The sequence below is a fragment of the Vigna angularis genome, chromosome 7, assembly GCF_016808095.1.
Source record: "Vigna angularis cultivar LongXiaoDou No.4 chromosome 7, ASM1680809v1, whole genome shotgun sequence".
In the NCBI taxonomy this organism is placed as follows: domain Eukaryota; kingdom Viridiplantae; phylum Streptophyta; class Magnoliopsida; order Fabales; family Fabaceae; genus Vigna; species Vigna angularis.
This window is the reverse complement of record NC_068976.1, coordinates 14941482-14958626: the sequence shown is the minus strand read 5'-3', so window position 1 is coordinate 14958626 and position 17145 is coordinate 14941482. Positions and strand designations below refer to the sequence as shown.

General features: G+C 32.7%; 2 protein-coding genes across 10 annotated transcripts; both read right to left on the bottom strand.

Annotated features, from left to right (window-relative positions):
* Positions 1-676: 676 nt before the first annotated feature.
* LOC108338568 (acyl-CoA-binding domain-containing protein 3) lies at positions 677-5064 on the bottom strand. Of its 2 annotated transcripts, XM_017575517.2 has the most exons (5): positions 3937-5061; positions 2548-2653; positions 2192-2292; positions 2043-2109; positions 677-937 (listed from the first exon to the last, which is right to left on the bottom strand). In XM_017575517.2, exons 1-5 carry the CDS (start codon positions 4803-4805, stop codon positions 926-928), a joined length of 1155 nt encoding a protein of 384 aa, XP_017431006.1. In that variant the 5' UTR covers positions 4806-5061; the 3' UTR covers positions 677-925. The 2 variants fall into 2 exon arrangements, with proteins under 2 accessions (XP_017431006.1, XP_052736505.1); XM_052880545.1 differs by lacking the exons at positions 677-937; positions 2548-2653 and having other exon boundaries at positions 2038-2109; positions 3937-5064.
* An 882-nt stretch (positions 5065-5946) lies between these two features.
* LOC108338064 (transcription initiation factor TFIID subunit 4b) lies at positions 5947-15210 on the bottom strand. Of its 8 annotated transcripts, none has more exons than XM_052880538.1 (16): positions 15057-15210; positions 14809-14964; positions 14328-14535; positions 14114-14219; positions 12508-13040; positions 12238-12339; positions 11211-12137; positions 8949-9067; positions 8784-8871; positions 8560-8695; positions 8383-8438; positions 8252-8308; positions 8028-8168; positions 7216-7281; positions 6877-7141; positions 5947-6427 (listed from the first exon to the last, which is right to left on the bottom strand). In XM_052880538.1, exons 3-16 carry the CDS (start codon positions 14364-14366, stop codon positions 6252-6254), a joined length of 2811 nt encoding a protein of 936 aa, XP_052736498.1. In that variant the 5' UTR covers positions 14367-14535; positions 14809-14964; positions 15057-15210; the 3' UTR covers positions 5947-6251. The 8 variants fall into 8 exon arrangements, with proteins under 8 accessions (XP_052736498.1, XP_052736504.1, XP_052736501.1 ...); XM_052880544.1 differs by having other exon boundaries at positions 8949-9055; XM_052880541.1 differs by having other exon boundaries at positions 14328-14531.
* Positions 15211-17145: the final 1935 nt, after the last annotated feature.

The window sequence follows — 17145 nt, the reverse complement described above, 5'->3', positions numbered from 1 at the left end:
TTTCAAATTACGTTGACAATGCATTTTTTTAAAATTTCCACAAATTCTCTTTTATTTTAAAAACATTACAGTTAGCCCTTTAAAAATTTTACACTTACACGCTTACAAATTTTAAAAACATTACACATTCACTTTTTTAAGATTTGTAATAAATAAATAAAAAAGTAAGAGATGTAAAGAGCTTACGGTTCGAGATGAATTTTTAGAAATGACATCGTCAAAACTATTATAACGGGAATATTATACTCAATTATATATAAAAAAGAGTTTAGTTAACTTTATATGATTCTAGCAATATCTTTTGAATTTTAAAACAATTTAATGTAGAGCTAGAAAACAATTTCAACTATCACAATAAAATGTAATTCTCTTAACACCATATCAAGGAAATAAAAACTTTGTAGACACGGAAATATAAGTAAGAGATGTTCCAGATTTCTCTTTTGATAATAATAAAGATGGAAATGATTATTGTCACCATGATATTCATGAAAATGTCAAAACATTTCGGGCAAAAGAAATTTCTAAGAATAAAAAACTATAAACTAAAACTAACTCTGAAATATTTTAAGGGATACAAAAGAACATATTTTCATCATTATTCACTGGCAAAGTTCAATACCATATACGGTTTATGAAATTGAGATATTTAAGCAGATAGCATAACAACATCTACTTATCAATGCCATTATATATCAATAAATTAGTTATTAACAACCAGAAGTATGCGTACATTATCCTATACACACATTTATTTATGTACAAAAAATATATTAACAACTTGATATTAAAGAACAATCATGATCAACAAATAATTTAAGGTCCAAAGGAGAAAACAAACAACCCAAGAATCTCTCGTACTTGGAAACAAACTTAGACAGTTGGAATCAGTCTTCTTTGGAGAGAAATTAGCAGAGAAATCCTGTCATTTGTTAACCTGAAAAATTTTGCATGCTAATTAAGCTAACTTATGTCTGTACAGTTTCAATTATCAGTTACTGAAATAATTCTGACCATGACATATAGAAGTGTAGATGGTAATATGCCATCGAAATTTTTTTTATGCAAAATCATTTAGAAGGAAGGAAGAAAATGCTATAAGGCGTAAAACATACCAAATTATCTCAAACTTATATATAATCATCAATCTTTCTAACTTTATTTTTATCCATGTAGAATTATTCATAGTAAAAAGCAATGATTATCAACATTCCAACATAAATCGCACATTATATATATATATATATATATATATATATATATATATATATATATATATATATATATATATATATATATATATATATATAAGCCTTTATTTTATATAATTATAAAATATAAATCAATTAGTTTAATAGTTAAATAATTTAAATAGTAATAATTAAATAATTTAAATAGTAATAATTAAATAAATAATTTAAAGTTATACAATAACTAAAAATATAATTGCATTATTATTTTTTGCTATCTATTAATTTTTTATATATTCAAATTAAAATATATTTAATAATTTAATATAAAATTTGTTTAAAAATGAATAAGTAAATTAAAATTACTAAAGAGTATATGATGGGTTCCTACTAGATTTATCTAAACATGATAAAATTCAACAAAAATAACACTAAAATTTTCAATTCAAACCCACCCTGTCATTTATGGAATCAGAAATGGGAAGAGTAAAATCAGTTTCTGATCCCATACCATTGTCATGCCGATTTCCACTTGTTTGCAGTTTTTGAGAACTAATTCAGCTAGAGGCCAAAGAATGACAGAGCAGCGAAGTGACACAAGTAAATCACACAACAATGATATCCCACATTTACAACATGAACAACAGTCATCAACTAATTTGCCTTATTAAATTTTCCTTCTACAATTTTGTGTGATTACTTGCTATATAGCTGCTCATCTCAGAGAAAGTGTCGTAACTAATTATTTTGACAACGAAAATAATGTGTCCAAATGTGAATGGTTTTAAATTTTATCTAAGATATTATTCATTATTAGTCAATGTAGAATTGTGAATGATTTTAAGATCTTACATTGTTATTTAAATCTGACTCTGCAAGTGGGCTACGCTCCTCGGAATAAGACTCTTGTTCAAGTTCCCTGAAAGATAGATGAAACCATCATAAAACAAAATATACCAACAAAATCAGAGATAATAACAAAAAGTACGATTATCAACTACCTATTAGCTAAGATCAGTTGCTGATGAGACCAAGTTGTTCTCAGATCAGAAGCAGCGGACTCAGAAACTTCAGGCTTTGTGTGTTCATGACCACTAATTCCCTGCAAAAGGATTTGCTTCAATTCTATTGCTTTTAGAGAAATGGTATCATCACACACTTTTACATTCATTTGACACAGGATATAAGGATAAAATAGTCATAAAACTGTAAAGTTTTGTATTTTTTAAGAAAGGAGAAAGAAAAAAGTAAATAAGAGTAGTGTCAAATAAATATAAAAGATTTAGGTGTGTCAAAAAATCATTTTTCTTGCTTTTAAGATATTAAAACATAATATGCCTCAACAGCACAAACTCACAGTTGAAGTATCTTTCATCCATTCAGGAAATTTGTTCGAAAGAAGGCTGATATACTGCTCCATTGCAACCTCTGGATTCATGTTCCCCAGCTTTTGCCAAGCATTCCTTGCACAACGGAATCAGTACTGTCGATCACTCATAAAAAGCAGCTCTCAACCCTGTTGTTATAACTAGCAATCAAGCCATACCGTGTAACTTGTACAGCACGGCCGCATGTGTTGTTTACATTGATTATCATGTTAGAGTGTTTTGACACATTTTTTCTGACCCTCTTGAATGGTAATTCTTATGTCTTTTAGGCTATATTTAAATTGATGGAAAATGATGAATGGAGGAAATGGAATTGTAATGGACCTAATAGTGTTATATTTCGTTATTTAAATTGGTAATCTTATCCATCTTATTCCATTATTTGCTTTCATTTTTTTGGCGAGGAATAAGATGAAGTGAGAACTTTGTTCTGTTCCACCACAATCTATCCATAGAATGAAGTGAAAGTTTTACTCCAATATATTATTTTTCACTCCATTCCATTTCATTCCATCGATCCAAATATTAGTATGACAAAGACGGCCTTACCTAATCAAATGTACGAGAACTCTGTGTTTACTTTACCTGACAATACCACATAATCTAACACAAACTGAGCTTTGCTTCTTGTACTTTGAGGGAGTGATTGAAATGAACATTAGAAGCTCATTCATAAAGGGGATGTGGATCGACTCCCATTCTTAAATAACGTTAGTCAGAGTATAGATTACAAGAACACTTTAATTATTAATATAAAACACAAGGTAAAATTTACACCCAATTATGTAAGTTTTGAGCAGCGGAAAGAATTAGTCTCTTCCTAACCACTCAAAAACATCTTGATGCTCAAAAAAAGAAAAACAGACAACCTGTCTTCCTAACATATATAAAAAGTGAATTCTATAGCTAATCTCGGCAAGTCTAAAAACTATATCTCTATTTAACAATGCACTCTGTCATGTTATTTAAAATCTAGGATCGCTTAACTTACCAGATAAAATGGACCCACAATAGATTGTATAATATTGTTGTGTGCATCAAGATAATCGATAAAATATTTCTTAATTGCACCATTGAATATTTTTGTTAACTGTGTTATTGATGACAATGCCGGTGACTGATCTCTAAAAAAATCAGCTAGACACTATTATTCTTTACCCCGTGGCCCGTAATGTTTCGAACAGAAACCCAGTTATAATTTATTATAATCCTAACTATTGCTTCGAACAACAGAAGAGCAACGAAAGCAAAGCGAATTAGGCAATTCGACAAACAAGGCATAACAACATCACACGAAGCATTAACTGGCAACACTGAAATAAAAAAGGGAGTATGTAAAGTAAGTTGAAATTTGATACCACTTGGCACGTGCAGAGAGCTTGAGAGGCATTGGCTGAGGTTCACGGCAAGGCCCTTCCGTGGCAACCTTGTGAAGCCCATACAAATCCATTTTCACGTTGCTTCCAACACTCTCCAATCGATCACCCTCGTTAGTAACAAATTCCGTAGCTGCCATAAACTCTTTCTCCAACTCGCTCCTCTCAATCCCTTCCCAATCATCATCATCATCATCATTGTAATCATTCTCTTTCACGCCGTTTTCTACAGCAGAAACTTCAATTTCAGTGGAAGGGTCTTCAACATTTTCCACGTCCCTCTTCTCGTCAAACTCTCGTGTTGTTCCCTCATTAGCCTCTGCTATTTCCTCTATAACAGCAATGTCTGTTTGTGATTTTACCAGTGACTCGAGAACAACGTTGGAATCGAATTCCACCACAGCCTCTTCTATCTTGCGCTCAATGTCTGATGACGTGGCAGCTTGAACCGGACCAATACAACAGATCGTGTCCTTGCTTTCAGCGGGCTGAACCGGTGGAACCGGTTCGATCGTAGCTTCTTCACATTCGATTTCTACACTCTTAATTTGAGCCGGCTGAGCAGAGAACAGTTTCCCGTGAGGAACCGGTTCGACCGTGGGGTTTTGTATCTTGTATTCGGTTACAGAGTGAACCGGACTAATAAAACGGACCTTGGTCTTGCTTTGAGCGCGCTGAACCATAAAGCGTTCGGCATGAGAAAGCGGAGAGAGCGGTTGGGGAGGGAGGTGACGTTTTGGTGTGGCGTGAATGTCGTTGACGGCCTCGACGAGCTTCAAGACGATGAAAGTGAGAAGAAGAGCCAGAGACGCCGTGACAAAAAAATCATCCACCACGGTTAAAAACTCCATGCCAATTCTTTCGTTTTCGTTGTTTCTAGTGGAAATATCGGAAAACGCTGAAGAAGTTGGTGAGTGAGGGTTTTAAGCAAAGGATTAGGATCGGTTGAAAAAGTGGTTGTTTTTTTGGAGAAAATTAATGAGAGAATTTAGGAAGGAATTGATAAGAAGGAAGGAACTGAAACAAGAGCTAGAAAAAAAAGGAAAGGATAATCTGCGTAACAGCGCAAAGCATATTCTACGCTGATTTTACTTTATGCTTTGGCTACCCAAAATTTCAATTTTAATTCATAACAATCTCATTTTTTGTGTGTTGTGTGGGTCCCGTTGTTGCGGAGAAAAGGGTGAAGGGGTCACCGACGTGTGTGACAGACAAGCGTAAAAAGGTGTATATCCGTGACCACGTCGATCATGCTGACTCAACACTCGCTGCCATAATCGTTATCCAACTCCAACACCCCACGCGAGTCATTCTTATTCTTTGGTTGCCTTCTAACCTTGTTAGCATGTGTACGTATCTTAATTTTGGTAAAAAAGTTGTTTTAATTGAACATATTCTATAAGTATTATGAATACTTTCGATGACAAAATAAGTTAATTCCATCACTGTTTTACGTAATCATTCCGGTTTCCAACACAATGCCATAAAGAGAAACGTGATTTTATGTTGTCATTATTTTTGTTAGCCGTTTATCAATTAATGCGTTATTCTGTATCGTATTGGTTACTGGATACATTATAATCTGTGTTATAAAATACCCACCAAATTTGCAGCTAAATGAGAAACTATAGCCAATAATCCCGGTACCATATCAACCAAACCAAAGTATTTACCAGACTTTTAAAATTGAGATTGAAATAGCATTATTAATTCCCCTTGGTGTAGTCCGATTAATCATATGGATAACTGTGAGCGTACAGTTTCTGATTCAACAGAATGTCTAAAAAGTTAAGCTGCTGTGAGTGAAAGCATTGCACGTGCATGGATTTGGCCATGCTAAAGAATAAGAGTAACGATTCTTTAACAAATTGATTTATTTGACAACGTACTTATACGATAAAATAGTTATAAAAAAAAGTAAACTTTTGTGTTCGTAAAAGAAAAGAAAGAGTTGACTATACAAAACAATACGCACAAAGGAACTCAAAAAACTAGGTAAATCCCTCACGGGGAGATCATGGATACAGGAGAAAATATAAATTCAAAAAGTAAACTATCTGGGTTGTATGAAGTGTAAGTCAAACCAGCAAATTTTAACTTGATGGAACCGTTTCAGTTTCCGTAGGGAAGCATAAGATGATAATAGCATAATAAGCTCGGTGAGAAATTAAAATAAACAAGATGTTAGAAGATAAAATTGGCTTCTCTGTTATCAACACTTGACCCAACCACCTGTTCAACAATTGGCCCTGTATCAACAAGGCTGTTGCTATCACAAGATCACCTAGGCACTTCGATTAACCTTGTTCAACTGGGGTTTCAGAATGAATTTTCTCGTACAAGCGATGTATGAGTGGGGATTTAGACATTTGGGGCTCCCTCTCCAGGACTGCAATCACATCCTTGACAGAGATGCTTCGAGCTACCCTAGTTTGAGGGGCCATGGCATGACTCTTCCCGAGTTTTCTGGCCACTGTCAGAAGAATCAAAATGGGAGAAACAACATGTAAAGTGGCACAAACCAATACAAAAGGCGCCTGTTTACTTTATTCAAACCAACATAGCATTTCTCCAACATAAAGTTACTTGAAGCCATTTTCGTGGTAACATTAATCAGTAGGTATTATGCATACACTATACAAGAGCGGAGTCTGAAACCCTTCAGCCCCAAATAAGTGGAAAGTGTGGGACATTCTGCAATCTACATTTAGGTATTGATCAAAACATTCTCAACTAACAGTATAGAGAGAACATACGTTCAAGTTTTCTGAATACGACAGAGTCCACTTCTATTCTATCTTAATTTTTTTAACCCATATAGTAAGAAACATTTGAATCTTGAATAACTAAAATTGATTGCTAGCTGGCAATTAAAAAGATTAACAATGGAAATAACAGAAATACACCTTCAAGCAGACTCACCTGAACTTGCTAGAAAAGGGGTTGAACCTCTTTTCTCCCCTTCTTGGTTATCCTTTGTATTTCTTTCAGATGTTGATGAAGATTTGCGGTTCACATCTTTAGCTGGTTGAGACCCAGATGACACGTCTACTCCCCCTTCACGTTTCTGCTTGGCTTGCTCAGCCATAAGTTGCCACTTCGACAGCATGTCATCTCCCCCATAAGCAGCACGAGCAGCAACATTTGCAGCATTTGTCCTCATCTTGTCATCCTCTTCCTTGTTCACCTACAGCATATTACAAATCAAAGAACAGATTTCCAATGTTGATAATGTGAAGTATAAGAATGAGATATAAATACCTTTGTTGATTTAGCACGGCCGTCGTCCTTATCCTTGTCACCATCACCTCCAGTATTGCTGTCAACCTATATTTAGAAACAGTAATATAAATGATAGTAACACAAGTTACAAATGAAAATATACAAAAGACCATTAGAGATGGTAAAAAATTCTGTACCCACGAATACAGTGGGAATATTGCGAGTATTTTAATCATCCGTTTGTTAATGAAGTACAAGTACCCGCTAATCTTAACCATTATTAATGAATTTTATTTGAGTATTTTTTAAAAAAATTAAGTGATCAAAATAAAGTTACTAGTAAGAGAAATACTAACCATTGAAGAATTGTTTAAAATTTGATTTCATATATATTTATATTTTTTTTATTTAGACCTATGAAATTGAATTTGTTTTTAAAAGGATTAATTTTTTAAAACTTATATTTTGTGGTGTGTGCAACTCATTTAAATGTGTTTTAGAAAGATCAAATATATTTGCATTAATATTTTATTAAGAAATTTTATTTTAGTTGTATTTTAAAACTAAATGTTTTATTTAAGTTTATATTTTAAAATATTTTTTTAAATAATTTTATTTAAAATTCAAAAACTGAAAGGAAAAATTATATGCCACATATTTTTATGCATATACCAAACTGGTAGTAAGACGGTAATGAGGCAGATTTTTTTAGATGAAGTAGGTTGCGACTAGGTATTATCCATAGCCGTCTGAACTCTTATCCCCAAAAGAAATGCATGGAAAGGAAATGTGCATGAAAAAAGGTTTTTATCCTGCAGTAGCTCAACACAATTCCAATATTTGGAACTTACATCATTTAGTTTCCGAAGCTTCTCTGCTTCCGCCTGTTTTTTATCCCACTCTTCCCTTACTTTCCTATTTATTGTCATGATTTGCTGCCGAACATCTGAAGTGACAACAGTCCGATGTCTCGTTTTCTCAAAATCAACCCTCTAATAGAAAAATTCTTGTGAGTACAAAGTCTTATACAATAAGAAAAGACTATTTGTGCAAGCAGCTAGAGAAAACAACTAACCTGTTTTGATAATCTAATCAGGTTACTTATCAGTCCGCGCATCCTTTCCTCCACACTCTGAACATTTACTCAGTGGTAAGATTACATGTAAACCAATTGCACTGAAAAGTGAAAAATTGCTTGGGTCTTACCAGTGACAAGCATTTCTCCACATCATTGCTCATACCCTTCAAGCCACATTTGGCCACTGTCAAAGTAACAACATAAAGTAACCATAAGGTTTTGTATGCCTAGCACACATCCAGATCAGCTCAAAATGAAAAAATTAAAACATATGGACAGAGCTATGGCACAAGTTGGACACTGACTGATGTCAATTAATTTTTTTTGCAATGGAGCTTTCTGCAAGATCAGCCTCTCCTCTTCTTCTTGCACAGCCTTTCGAGATGCTTCTGACACTCGACTATCCTCTTTGGGCCCTGAAAATAACTGCTCTTCCTCTTCCTGTAAAAGAAACATTAGAAGTACAGGATTTACTATTCCCTACTTATTTGACTGTCTGATTTAGTTGAACATTGACGTAGTATCATACCCTGAGGTCAACTCCACTAACAGCAGTGACGTCATTAAGTTGTTCAATGCTTTGTTCAGCATATCCCCCAGAAGTTTTTTGTTTTTTACTGTAAGGTAAAGGAACATTATGTATATTGAATTAGTTAGGTTAAGAAATTAATCAGTAGAGAAAGGCATGGCTGACCTAGAAGGAGGAGGTGAGGAACCAAGTGCTTCAAGTGGTTTCTTTTGGGTAGCAGCAGACTTTTTAAGAGATGGCCTTGCAGCAATTCCAGAAGCATTTGATGGAATCTGAGAGCTTAGCTGATTAATTTCAGAAGTGGGACTTAAGAAATTAGACATCAAATTTGAAGACATACTTATAAACCTGGGGTATGCTCGGTGCAAAAATAATATCTTGGTATTTAAAGAAAAAAAATGCATAGAAAAGGCATGACAAAGTTATTATTTCTCAATAATAGATTCTGTTAAAGAAAAAATTGGGAGCACAAGGACATCCAATGAAAAAACAAGCACAACAATATGTACTTGTTACCCTCTATTTCAATTTGCAATACATCTTTGATACATCATAACCTTCCATAACAAAACTGGTGAATCAAAGGTTTCTTACATATCCTGTAAGAGGTTAGCAATTTTGCAAACAATTGGTTAAAGAGTTAAATCTCAACGCTAACAAAATTGGAAATAGGGGCCGATGGATCTAATAGTGCATATTAAAGAAGACAAGGACTATAATGAAGCCTATCCATTTACATGCAGCTCATGATTCAACTCAATTTTAGTTCAGTACATTGAGCTCAAGATCTAACGAGAGGATCATGAGCTAAAATATGACTTCTCGAAAATATAATCTAAGCATAAGCCACTTAGTTCTCACCTCATTTGCTCATGAACTGGCATAACATATACATCATCAAAACATATATATTTATTCCCAAAGCTTAAGCAGTAAGGTAAAAATACATGAATGGATTTACATAAAAAATGTTCCCCCACGTAAAGGTTTTCATGCTTAACACATTAATAATGCCCAGGCATTACCATACCTTGCACTTGAATTTAGCCTTCTTATTTAAATGATTATGGACACAAAGGATCAAACTCATGACCTCTAGAACATAAATGACATGTCACAAACAAGCCATAACAAAATATCAAACCATTGGGGGAAAGTACATAAATGATTCTCAAAGTATTACATAATAGTTTCTACTCATGAGTGTTGGTTGCATTACAGTAAGTATATTACATATATTGAGTGATTTTTCTGCAATCTGAAGCTCCTTCTAAAACCCATTTGGCGCATTAAATAGAGTTTACTAGGCTTAACCCAATTGAGCTCATTGTGTGGAGTCAAGTAGCTCATGACTTTAACTTGAGCCTGGAAACTTGTCATACAGAATGACTAAACTAGGACAAAAATGAACTAGCCGAGTATGAGATCATCTTAGTTGAGTTTGAATTTTATTCATGTTCAGTCCTATGCGCACAGACAGTGAAACTTTCAGAAATTTAATTGGTCTTTCCTACAAGGAAAATGACACGAACATAAACCTACGATCAAATGAATACAAAAGCACCCCCAGGATGGAACTAACGAAATTAACCACGTGACAGCTTAGCAATCCTAACAATGCTCAAAATTAAGATCTAGCCTTAATCAAAAGTATCTAAATCAGCCCCATAATTATAGATACTTTAAACAAAAATCCAGGACAATTTTTTTCTGTATAGTTGGCTTGCATGGCTCTGGTACATCCTGTGTCAAACTGTCAATTTATGGATGCCCTTAGAGTTTAATTAAAAAAAAAAAAAACGTTTGATCTTTTAGGAGAAGCTAACTAAAGCTTGACCATGAATAGAGGTGCCATATATTTTATAAATGCGTGATTGACCTAGTTACAGATAAAGTACAGAATTGTGAAGATGATATCAATCAGGGTTCTTATTTATAATCATTAATTTTGGTTTATGAATAGGGGATTTTGGTTTTCCCACTTAGGGGTACTACTATTCCACTTAACTTCCAGTTTGGTTCTTCATATTACATATTTTGGGGAGAAGTGGGGTGCATAAATTGGTGAATTCCAGAGTTGTTTAAATCAGTTCTTGCATATTTTATTATACCCAAAAGTACAGCAACTAAGCTAACCCAAATAAAAGACAGTGAATACTATCCATGCTTAATTGCAATTTTATTAAAAAATGGTTTCAAAAACTAATGGTGAAAGAGATTCTTAGCTAAAAACAATTTAACAAAAAAAATTATGGAAAACATATCTGAGCTGAGAAAACTGATATTTCATATATAGATTCAGAATAACATAGTACTAAAGGATGCATTGTGCACATGAGGACAAAAACACATTTGAATTTTACTTTATCTGCAAAAAACTACCATTATATCTTAAGACAAGATCGTGTAAAACAGTCTCCAACTTACCAAGACACTGGAATCTAGGTGGGTCACGGCAGAAGCAGAAGCAGAACTGTGTGGTAGCAAGCCAGTAGATGTTGTAGGTGGCATGCTTGTAGATGCTGGAAGACCTCTTGAAAACTCGTCTTTTAGACCTCCTTGACTGGCACCACTCTGTTCAAGCTGAGCAGAATTAACAGAAGAATACCCATGCAATTTAGACAAATTATGCCTATTTTGCTGCTCAGTAGACAAGTCACCAGGTTCCTTCTTGACATAAGAAACAGATGACATTAAGCCCAAATTTTGTTCTTTGTTTGTTGATGGTTGCCAAGCATTTGAAGTTTGTTGAGATGCTGCATTGTTTACAGCAGAGGACACAGATCCACCTGGCAGTCTCTTGGGATCATTGAAAGAATTCTGCTGTTCAAGTTTTGGCATACCAATTACACCCAAACCATGTGTTGACCCACCTAAGTGATTTGAACCAATACCTTGATGAGGAATTTGACTCATGTGTGAATCATGTGATTGCGGTTTGATAGACGAAGTGGAAGTGCTTGTTGTCCCAGAATAAGGGTTATAGTTACCACCACTGTTTCCATATGCTGATGCAAAATGTAGATGATGTTGCTGCTGCTTATTGAGCCCTTGTATGTGAACTGATGCTCTTTCTGTTTCTTGAGCTGGAGAGTTGGAAGTGGAAGACGTCAACTGGTTTGGTTGCAATCCTTGAGATTCTATTTTAACATCAAATTCCTGAGATTTTCTAGCATTGCTATCTATGGTTTGGCCAGCTGAAGAACTCATGCGAGATTGGTCAACGGCAACATTCATACTTCTTTGATGCATCTGTGCTAAAGCATGGGGATCGTTCAATTGTCTAGCACCTGAACTAACAGTTGGCATCCTTACAGGAAGCTGCTGCCCGGCAGATGCTTGATTGGGCCTTGCCTAAATAGTATGAAACAATGAATCTAAGCATGACCATGTGACATCAATACCTAACTGGATTATAAAAGCCACCCACAACACAAACCACGTATCTTACTACCTGAGGTTGCATTTGCACCTTTGCTAATGCTAATCTAAGCATCTGGTCCCCCACGATACCTTTCATAAGCCGCACAAAACTGTCTTTCTGTATTTCGTCTTTCTAGAATGAAAAAATAAAAAGAAATTGATGAAATACACGAATAATGCATACTGCATGTAATATTTGTTCATAAGCTGGTTCTGGGCTATCATAAGAAAGACTAAAATGTCCTATGGAAAGGGGGAGGGGGAAAAGGACGTAATAGCTGGATGGGTTTCGAAAACGCACCTTCAATTTAGTAAACAAGGTTTGAAGTTGCATGGCTCTGTCTTTGGCAAGTTGAGGAAGCAAGATGGGTAGCAACAGGCCAAATGGTACTTGTTTATTACTACGATTTACTTGGCTACTTGGCTGCTCAGAGACTGTAGCCTGTTGATTACTCATCTGCTGCAACTTTGCATACTGAGATTCACTGCTGGGATTATGACTCTTTACTACTTCTTTATTAAGCACTGAATCCTTTCCAGAATTATGAATTCCAATAGTTTGAGAATTGTGGAGGGGAACTTGTACAGCAGGTGCTTGGTGACTGTCATCTTGAGATTGTTTCTGTGATAAATGAATATTATTTACATCCTGAGAAGCAACATGCTGAAGGTGTTCGCCAAGAGACCCATGTTGCTTTGGCTCCATCTCAGATGGATGTTGCTCTTGTGCAGTTTTAGGCTCTTGATTTTGACCATCACTTTGGCTGTCATGGTTAGAAGTAGGCCACTGTGATGAAGATTGACTTGATGTATTATTGCTTCCTTGAGACAACACTGCAGCAAATATAGCACCATAAACATAAAGAATGAGCATTTCACTTGAGAAATCACAAAGCAATATAAAGGAGTTGTGTCCCAAACATTCAATTAAATTTAGAACTTAAACTAACACGTTTCCTATTAAGTTTAACTCATACCATGCTTGTTCTTTCAATGAGCTTCAGAGAAGAACGACCACTTTTCAGTCAATTATGCGGGAGACAAAGCCAGAATGCGACATGCAGCTTTGTTTCAGAATTATAGTCCTATAGTTACTATCCAGAAGGAAATGATGAAAGCAATTGCAAGAAACAAAGTAATGACAACTACTGGTGATGCAACAGTCATACAATCAATTCATGAGGGTTGGGTTGGTCTATGACTTGTTAGCATTTGATCCGGAAAATGCCAATGCCAACTCTAATGGCAAAGTGGGTTCCAAGAGATGGAAGTTCCAGCCAGCCTACTTCTAACAAAGGGATCCATGGAAATTCTCAGCAGCTACAGGCCAATCACACAAATCTCTAATGCCAATTTTAATAAAAGAGAGGATTCAAAGGATTGGGATTCCCTGCCACCACACATCAAGCAATGGGATAATTCTTGTAGCTGGTACAAGAAACCACAGGAACCTGTACCTTGGTGGCAAGCTGGTCCTTATTATATTTTTTATTTGGTGGGTACTGTTGGGTATTTGTATGCTGACCACACAAGAAACTCAAATAAGGGAAGGATAGAGATTTATTTAGGATACCACAAAATATATCTTGGACCTTTGTAACTACATCTGGCCAAATTCCATTAGAAGAAACACAAAGACTGAAAGGAGATATCAATTGAAACCTAGTTAATTAACTTTCTTTGACAACCAAAAATACTTCCGTGATCAAACACTATGACCAAACATAAATGTGTTTATATCATTTTTTATGTTTTAGATGTATAAACAGTAAACTCAAACATGGACAGAAGAAGCAGTGAATTTGAATGAAATGATAAAAAATAACAAAGAAATCAAATATTACCAAAATAAGAGAGAAAGAGAGGTCAGTATTGAACAGAAAATGATGAATGAAATTGGCAGATACCTGCATCTGAACCAGGAAACTGAGAAGCAGACACATCTCCTCCTATATCTCTATTTAGAGCAGCCTGGAAGGCTTCCACATCCACCCCTGAATGCATTGTTTCATCCTGTGAACATTTAAACATACTGGTCCGGTAAGCAAAGCCCCAAATCGGTAAGACTAAGACCACAGTTTTTCTCCTTCAAAGAAGATGAAGAAAGAAGAGCAGATAAACCTCGTCATCTTCTAGAAGCTTCATGATAGATGGGTCCATGGCGATTTTACTGCAGTTGTAATCTCTGTTGCTCTATTTAACCAAAACAAACTCAGAAAATTTGCTTCACACCATATCTTAGCTCATAAGAGGAAGCAAACAAACTGAAATGGCATCACGCCACCATGTGCCAATCCATAAGCAGTTCGACCACACGTTCAATTTCTACCTAAATATTGACAGTTCAATTTCTACCTAAGTATTGACAATCGCATAATATAATTCAACTAACCTTTCCACTTAAAAAGAGATTCCATTATGTCATGTTAGGGTGAAGAATAAGGTTATTCACAAGCTCGCAAGAATGCTCTAAACATTTAAATTAAAATACACATAGATTTGTCAAACACATGGGTGAAAGTACGAAACCTAACAACTATTGTTTTGCAATTATGCAAAACATAAGCAGAATGATAATTGTTTCATTCTAAGTATAACGAACCTGCGAAGCAGCTGCGAACACTTAAAGCTGCTATGAACGCGAAGCAAGCGCTAACCACCGAAGCAACCGCCGTGAACCCGCGACACAGACACCACAGATACGGAACCCCAAAGGCAACCGGTTCAAAAGTACCACAGATATGGAAGCAAAACGAACCTGAAAACAAACATCCTGCTGAGAATTAAACGAATAAGAGATTTAGGGCGTGAGAAAATGAGAAATCAAAAAGGGCAAAGGAAACTCTTTACCAATGGAATGTTGTGATTGAGAGATGCACAATCAAAGAGTAAAATTGTTTTGAAGACGAAGATTCGCGAGCACTGAAGAACGAAATTGTTTTTTTCTGATTCAGAGATGAAGCTTTGAAGAGATCAAAACTTTATATTATGATTTTTTTTCTTCTTCTTTAAAACGCATTTGTCTTCAAAAGTTTTAAAAGTATTAAATTTATATACCTTGATAAAATGTTACAAAATATATAATCTATTATATAATATAATTATATAATATAAACAAAAATCCTAACAAATTTATCTTATCATTTATTTTATTTTATTAATAAGTACCTTAAAAATTAATTTTAAATCATTTGACATTTTAATTTATTTTTTATTTATATTTTTTTGACATAAAAAAAAGATATTATTAAATTTATTTTATTATTTTTCATTTTATTTTATTCACAAGTATATCAAAATTTAATTTTTAGACATTTGATATTTTTTATTTTTATTTATTTATATTTATTTTACTGTTATAAGAAAATTATTTTAATTTTTTATTTATATATTTTATTTTATTAATTTATTTTTTTATATTTGTTTTGTTACCTGCAGAAAAATTATTTTACCTTTTTATATATTTATTTTATTTTTAAATTAATTTGTTTATATTATTTTTTGTTTTAAATTTTATTCTTTTATAATTATAATTAATTGGTCATTTAACAAATTATTAAAAGTTAACTTATATTTAAAGCATATTTTTTTTAAAATATTTTTTAATTTTTAATTTTATCCTTTTTTGTTTATAATCATTTGATCATTAATAAAATTAAATTTAGAAAAATATTTTTTTATTATTTCTTAAAATAATATTATTTTAAAAAATGGTATATATATTAATAATTCAAATGATTTATACTGTCGTATTAAAATTATCTTTCTAAAAAGTTATTTTATTATTTTATATATAATTTGTAAAAAGTTTTAAATAAGAATTAAGTATGTTTTTAATTGCTTAAGTTAAATGTGAAATTGAAAATAGTTTATGTCTGAAATTTATTTATACTAAAGTATCTTTCTAAAATATTATTTTACTATTTTATCAATTTGATTTGGTTTCAAATTTATTTACCGTAAAAATAGTAATATATTTCAACTTTATCATTTAATATTTAATAAATTATTATTTTATATCTTAAATAAAATTATTATTTTTTCAAATTTAAAATTTTCATATCAATATCCAAAATGTTAATTAAGTATAAAGTTTGAATTATATTATTGATCAATTTAATCCATTATATGCATTTTTAAAAAATATTTATTTATTTTTAAATAAATAAATATTTAATTATTTTAATGTGTGTCATTAAACACATTTTAACCCTCATTAAAAAAATTCTAATCTATTTTCAATATATCTATTATTAATGAATAACTTATATTTAAAATATTAACTCTTTTGTTCTATACTGTTTTTTCATTATTAATTTTATTCATTTATAATTTCTAATTATTTGGCTATTTAATAAATTATTAAAGAATAACTTATGTAAAAGTATTAATTATTTTTATACTATTTTTTTTATTTTTTATTTTATCTGATTTCTAATTATTTGGTTAGTCATTTAATAAAATTAAATTTAAAAAAATATATAATTTTATTTCTTAAATAACATTATTTAAAAAATAATATATATTTATTAACCACACAAATAGTTTATACTCTAATATAAAAAAGTTATCTCCCGTATAAATTTGTTTGTTTAATCAACTTAAACCATAATAGGTATTCTTAAAAATTATTTAAAAAAAAAATTAATCATTAAAGTTATAAAAATTTAATCATATTTAATAATCATTCAACCAACACCCTGATACGTTATTAAATATGATAAACAACTTGTTAATTACATAATGATCTCAAATCTAAGAAAAGTTATGTTTTTCTTAAGAAAAAATCTCATGTTTTTCTTAAAAAAAAATCTCATTGACAATTTAAGAGTAATATTAAAAGAATAATATCAAAAGACATGAGCATCTTTATGGAACGCCTCCAACAATAAGAACAATATCAAAAGGCACTTGAAGAAAGACTTCACATGATGAAGAG

What these genes read in the sequence shown, in the direction of transcription:
- LOC108338064 (XM_052880538.1), bottom strand. Translation starts at nt 14,366, where the DNA reads ATGGACCCATCTATCATGAAGCTTCTAGAAGATGACGAG. An exon ending in TTAGTGGAGTTGACCTCAGG is followed by an intron (nt 8,696 to 8,783) that starts GTATGATACTAC and finishes TTTCTTTTACAG; the next exon opens with GAAGAGGAAGAGCAGTTATT. An exon ending in CCCTTTTCTAGCAAGTTCAG is followed by an intron (nt 6,428 to 6,876) that starts GTGAGTCTGCTT and finishes TTCTTCTGACAG; the next exon opens with TGGCCAGAAAACTCGGGAAG.
- LOC108338568 (XM_017575517.2), bottom strand. Translation starts at nt 4,805, where the DNA reads ATGGAGTTTTTAACCGTGGTGGATGATTTTTTTGTCACGGCGTCTCTG. An exon ending in GGATGAAAGATACTTCAACT is followed by an intron (nt 2,293 to 2,547) that starts GTGAGTTTGTGC and finishes ATCCTTTTGCAG; the next exon opens with GGAATTAGTGGTCATGAACA. An exon ending in CAACTGATCTTAGCTAATAG is followed by an intron (nt 2,110 to 2,191) that starts GTAGTTGATAAT and finishes TCTATCTTTCAG; the next exon opens with GGAACTTGAACAAGAGTCTT.